Raw genomic sequence first — 5,838 nt, 5'->3', positions numbered from 1 at the left:
TATTTCATTTGTAGCTGCTGATCATGTTCCTTTTGTCCATAAAACTATATAAGGTTTAATAACTTGAATACCTCACTTTATTTACCTAAGTAAAACAGAAAGCCTTCATGGTACTCGATTAAAGGACATGAACATGAATCTGCTAAATGAAATGATATTTGTTATTGGCACCATTTAATAACACCATCCACCATCCAGATAACGTATCTGGTTATGTTTAATTAAATTGTTTTAGTTCTTACACTCAACAACAGTAAAACCAGTGCAGTACAATTATATCTACTCTGTATGAAGTATGAAAATCTACCATTGAATATCTACCATTGACTTCCATAGTAGGAAAAATATATAAAATATTTTTGAAGTATTGTGATAAATGACTAAGAAAATGTTTTGATAAATGATGGTAAGCACATTCCTACTATGGAAGTCTATGGTCACTTACTGCTGTGTGTTTACCATCATTTCTCAAAATATCTTCTTTTGTGTTCATCAGAAAAAAGAAGTTCATACAGGTTTAGAACAACATGAGGACGAGTAAATGATGACAGAATTTTCATTTTAAAATGAACTATCCCTTTAACTTTTCGATTGTTCATCTCATATCTGTATACACACAAGTATCTACTGGGATCCCTCATGCACGAAAGAGAGGCCCTGTTTTATATACCTCAGTTTATTCAGTCCTGGTGTGTTTGCTTGGACCTCAAGATATGCCTCAGATCGAGGCCCTCCTTCATTTTCCATTAGGTCAATTAGCACTGAATGTGCTGGTAATGAACTTGTTGAACTAAAACAAAATCTCAGTGCGGTTATGTCTGTACGATTGACATGCTACTGGCTGATGTCTAACCAATGAGAGCAGGCTGAACACAAACTGTACCGCCCACAGCAGAGAAACAGTATGAAGTGACAAAGGTAGGGCACATGACTTCAAGAAACAACCGCTCTTATATTCATGAAGATATCTACTTATGTGTGAGTATAAGAAACATAAGAATATTTATTTTTGCATAATTTGCATGATAATGATTATTAATGGTTTGTATCATCCTGTTTATTAGTTTATCATAAGATAAAACTGTCAAGATTTTAAACCACAATAAAGCCAAATGAATTTTAACAAACAGTAGATATTTTTTATATTTTTGTTGGTGTTTAATAATTAAAATTTTTCACTAAAATTGTAAGGACGATAATATATTTGTAATGACAGTGCATTACATTAAACACACACACCATTTCATATGGACAATCTTAAAAGGTTTTTAGCTTCTTTGTGGCTGAATTTTCTTCACTGATGGATTTGATATGTTAATCTTTGGCAGAAGTGTCATTTATGTTAGGGTGTGTTAACCACAATGTTAATGCTGTTTAAAAACTAATTTATTCGTCCCTTTTATTCTGTGAGAAACATAGTAGCACCATACATAAGTGTGAACATAATGTTTCTAAGTATTACAAAAAATATAAAAAATAGTTTTCTCATTATTCTCGTCCACCAACTGCTATATATATATATATATATATATATATATATATATATATATATATATATATAGTTGAACTCACTTTTTGATGATATTCTATTATATGCCCAGCACCTGTGTATATATATATCTATCTATATATCTACATCTATATCTATATATATATATACACACAGGTGCAGGGCATATAATACAATATCATCAAAAAGTTGATTTATTTCACAAGAAAATAAATAAAACTTGTATATTATATTCATTCATTACACACAGACTGATATATTTCAAATGTTTATTTGTAAATTTTAATTTTGATGACTATAACTGACAACTAAGGAAAATCCCTAAATCAGTATCTCAGAAAAGTTCTGTAGGATACACAATCATGGGGAAGACTGCTGACTTGACAGTTGTCCAAAAGACGACCATTGACACCTTGCACAAGGAGGGCAAGACACAAAAGGTCATTGCAAAAGAGGCTGGCTGTTCACAGAGCTCAGATTGTCCATCACATTAATAGAGAGGCGAAGGGAAGGAAAAGATGTGGTATGAAAAAGTATAAAAGCAATAGGGATAACCACACCCTGGAGAAAATTGTGAAACAAAACCCATTCAAAAATGTGGGTGAGATTAAAAAAGAGTGGAGCTTTTTTACAGCTGGAGTCAATGCATCAAGAACCACTATCCACAGTTTCAGCTGTCGCATTCCTTGAGTCAAGCCACTCTTGAACAACAGACAGCGTCAGAAGCGTCTCGCCTGGGCTAAAGACAAAAAGGACTGGGCTGCTGAGTGGTCCAAAGTTGTGTTCTCTGATGAAAGTAAATTTTGAATTTCCTTTGGAATTCATGGTCCCAGAGTCTGGAGGAAGAGAGGCACACAATCCACGTTGCTTGAGGTCCAGTGTAAAGTTTCCATAGTCAGTGATGGTTTGGTGTGCAATGTCATCTGCTGGTGTAGGTCCACTGTGTTTTCTGAGGTGCAAGGTCAACGCAGCCATATACCAGGAAGTTTTAGAGCACTTCATGCTTCCTGCTGCTGACCAACTTTATGGAGATGCATTTTTTATTTTCCATCGAGACTTGGCACCTGCACACAGTGCCAAAACTACCAGTACCTGGTTTAAGGACCATGATATCCCTGTTCTTAAATGGCCAGCAAACTCGCCTGACCTTAACCCCATAGAAACTCTATGTGAAGGTATGGTGAAGAGGAAGATGTGATATGCCAGACCCAACAATGCAGAAGAGCTGAAGGCCACTATCAGAGCAACCTGGGCTCTCATCACACCTGAGCAGTGCCACATACTGATCGCCATTATGCCACGCCGCATGGCTGCAGTAATTCAGGCAAAGGAGCCCCAACTAAGTATTGAGTGCTGTACATGCTCATTGTCACACACCGTCTTGTATTGACTGCACCCGTCTTCGTTTGTCCTAATAAGTCTTATCCACCTGTACCTGTTTAGCTCCCTTATCACTCTGTGTATTTATACTCCCTGTTTAGTTTATCCTTTGTCGATTATTGTCAATGTTATGTTCAAATGTATGCCATGTTTAATATCAGTAAAACTTCAGTGTTATTTGTGTTCTCGACTCTTCGTCTTCCTTAACGTGGATATGTTACAGAATAACCAACCAAACAAGCAAAATGGACTCACCCGCACTACACCTTCTTCTCTGTCTAGAGAACCGAAGGCTCCTGGGCTACCTGGAGATGACACTCCGGTTGCAGGGGCTCTCTTTCCTTGCTCCAGAGCCCGAGGCGGCTTCTGTACCCAAGCCAGAGCTTGAGCATGTGGGTCAGTCCATTTCAGAGCCAGGAGCAGACATCGACCTTATAGACCTGTGGTTGACGGATCCTAATCCCACCCTGATTCCCACCCTTGTGTCTTTGCTGGTCCCGTACGTAAATCTTCATCCGTCCTGTACCCTGATTCCTCCTCCTGTGCTGGATCCGTCGGCACCCCTGTTGTCATCACGCTCCTTCGCTCTGCCTCACCTCGGACCTCTCCTACAGCAAGGCCTGAAAGAGAGTTTCCGGCCACGCTTTGGTTCTCCGGTTCCACACCGCCAACGCAGCTTGGACACCAGTCACCTGCACCTTGCCTCACCACTCCCTCATCACCGCCGCAGCCTGTCTGCCCGGAGACTCCACTGGGTTCCTTCGGGACTCCAGGTCGTTCCTGGGAGTCAGCGGCTGGCCTCCTTGCTTCCTTTGCTGTGGTGTTGTCCCGGTCCTTCGACCACTCATTGCCGGTTGCTCATTTCGTCATGGCTCCGCCTCCGGTGTTTGGACCCTGGGATTCCCTCAACGCGTCATCCATTCCACTCTGGCTCCTCCCACCATCAGCTCCACCATTGCCCAGAGTGCCGACTCCTCCTCGCCTTCCACCTAAGCCTCCTCCCCTTTTCCTCACTCCCCTTCCTTCTGTCACCATGGCGCGAGGACGCGCCTATTCGAGGGGAGCATGCTGTCACACACCGTCACGTATTGACTGCACCTGTCTTTGTTTGTCCTAATTGGTCTTATCCACCTGTACCTGTTTAGCTCTGTGTATTTATACTCCCTGTTCAGTTCATCCTTTGTCGGTTATTGTTAATGTTATGTTCAAGTGTATGTCATGTTTAATATCAGTAAAACTTCTGTTATTTGTATTCTCGAATCCTCGTCTTCCTCACTGTGGATACGTTACACTCATACTTTTTATGTTCATACTTTTCAGTTGGCCAAGATTTTTTTAAAATCCTTTCTTTTTATTGGTCTTAAGTTATATTCTAATTTTCTGAGATAGTATACTTATTTTGGGATTTTCCTCAGTTATAATCACCAAAAGTAAAAGAAATAAACATTTTTAAAATATAAGTCCCCCCGATAAAAGTAGTGTTTTTTCTCCTAGGAGTTTTTCAACCTCTAGGGAGTCAGCTGACATTGGCTTAACTTTGAACTCTCACGTTACATTATTACTACGCCCGATGGTAAGGTTTAATCTTAGCCGCTGTACCTTGCTACTTTTGTTCTCCTACGATTTTTCTGTGTTTTCTCCTGCTTTTATTAATGTAAAGCTGCTTTAAAACATACAATTGTGATAAGCGCTATATAAATAAAATTTAATTGACTTGACTATTCTGATTCTTTTTTTTTATCTCTCTGACAGGTCTGGATCAGAATGTATAATAACACAAATCTAATCAATGACAGCCATCAGAACCCCTGTGTTTTCAATGAGACCTTAACCTACGTTCTTCTTCCAGTGAGTTACTCTCTGGTGTTTGTGGTGGGTCTGGTTCTAAACATCACCGCCATGTATTTCATCCTGTTTCGAACCAAACCCTGGAATCCCACCACCATCTACATAATCAACCTCACAGTTTGTGACACCCTTTACCTCCTAACTCTCCCGTTCCTCATCTTCTACTACGTCGATGATAGCGACTGGCCATTCGGTGAGCCCATGTGTAAACTCATTCGTTTTCTCTTCTACACAAACCTCTATGGAAGCGTCCTCTTCCTCAGCTGCATCAGTATGCACAGGTTTTTGGGCGTGTGCCACCCGGTGCGCTCTTTATCCTGGATGAAAGCTCGCCAGGCACGTTTGGTCTCTGTGTGCATGTGGGTGATCGTGCTCATCTTCCAGTCACCGATCCTCTATTTCTCCAGGACGAGAGATGCTGGTGAGATACAGGTGTGTTATGACACCACCAGCAAGGATCTCTTCAATTACTATCTGGTTTATAGCTCAGTGGTTATGGGTTTGCTTTTCGTCCTACCGTTTGGGGTGGTGCTGGTCTGTAACGGTCTAATAGTGAGGAAGCTTCTAGAAACTGGAGTGGGTAGAAGCCCATCGTCACAGCGTTCCAGGCAGAAATCTGTGAAGATGATCATTATCGTCCTTCTCAACTTCATGTTGTGTTTTCTGCCCTTCCACGTGAATCGTAGTATATATTACGCCATTCGCTTTCAGCAGGTGAACTGCAAGACGCTAGAGTACATCAGCATGGCTTACAAGGTCACACGACCGCTGGTTAGCATCAACAGCTGCGTTGACCCCATCCTTTACTTCATGGCAGGACAGGGTTTTAGAAACAGAGTTAACAAAAAGTCAGATTCAACCAAGAGGTTTGACGATACCCTTTAATCCTTACAATGAAATGCGCGTACACACACACACGTTATTGTATTGCATGAGGAAATTCAGAATACATAAATCTTACTAAAATTCATTCTAAGAAGTGTTTCTTAACACATTATAAATGTTATAAATGTATTGATGAATCATGTTACAAGTACTTTGTATTATGTAGAAAAGAATTGTGGAGTTACACCCTTAAACAGTTTTTCACCAATTCTGAG

At 40.4% G+C, this 5,838-nt stretch overlaps 1 protein-coding gene across 1 annotated transcript; it reads left to right on the top strand.

Annotated features, from left to right (window-relative positions):
* The first annotated feature begins 3,135 nt into the window (after window positions 1-3,135).
* On the top strand, window positions 3,136-5,623 carry LOC135739897 (lysophosphatidic acid receptor 6-like). The gene is made up of 2 exons (XM_065257989.1): window positions 3,136-3,975; window positions 4,643-5,623. Exons 1-2 carry the CDS (start codon window positions 3,136-3,138, stop codon window positions 5,621-5,623), a joined length of 1,821 nt encoding a protein of 606 aa, XP_065114061.1.
* Window positions 5,624-5,838: the final 215 nt, after the last annotated feature.

The sequence above is a fragment of the Paramisgurnus dabryanus genome, chromosome 9 (assembly GCF_030506205.2).
Source record: "Paramisgurnus dabryanus chromosome 9, PD_genome_1.1, whole genome shotgun sequence".
Classification (NCBI taxonomy): Eukaryota; Metazoa; Chordata; class Actinopteri; order Cypriniformes; family Cobitidae; genus Paramisgurnus; species Paramisgurnus dabryanus.
This window is presented reverse-complemented; position numbering and strand designations above follow the sequence as displayed.

Excerpts from the sequence above, each read along its gene's own strand:
- LOC135739897 (XM_065257989.1), top strand. The coding sequence starts at position 3,136 with ATGGACTCACCCGCACTACACCTTCTTCTCTGTCTAGAGAACCGAAGG. Across the intron at positions 3,976-4,642 it reads ATGCTGTCACACACCGTCAC|GTCTGGATCAGAATGTATAA; the intron begins GTATTGACTGCA and ends TCTCTCTGACAG.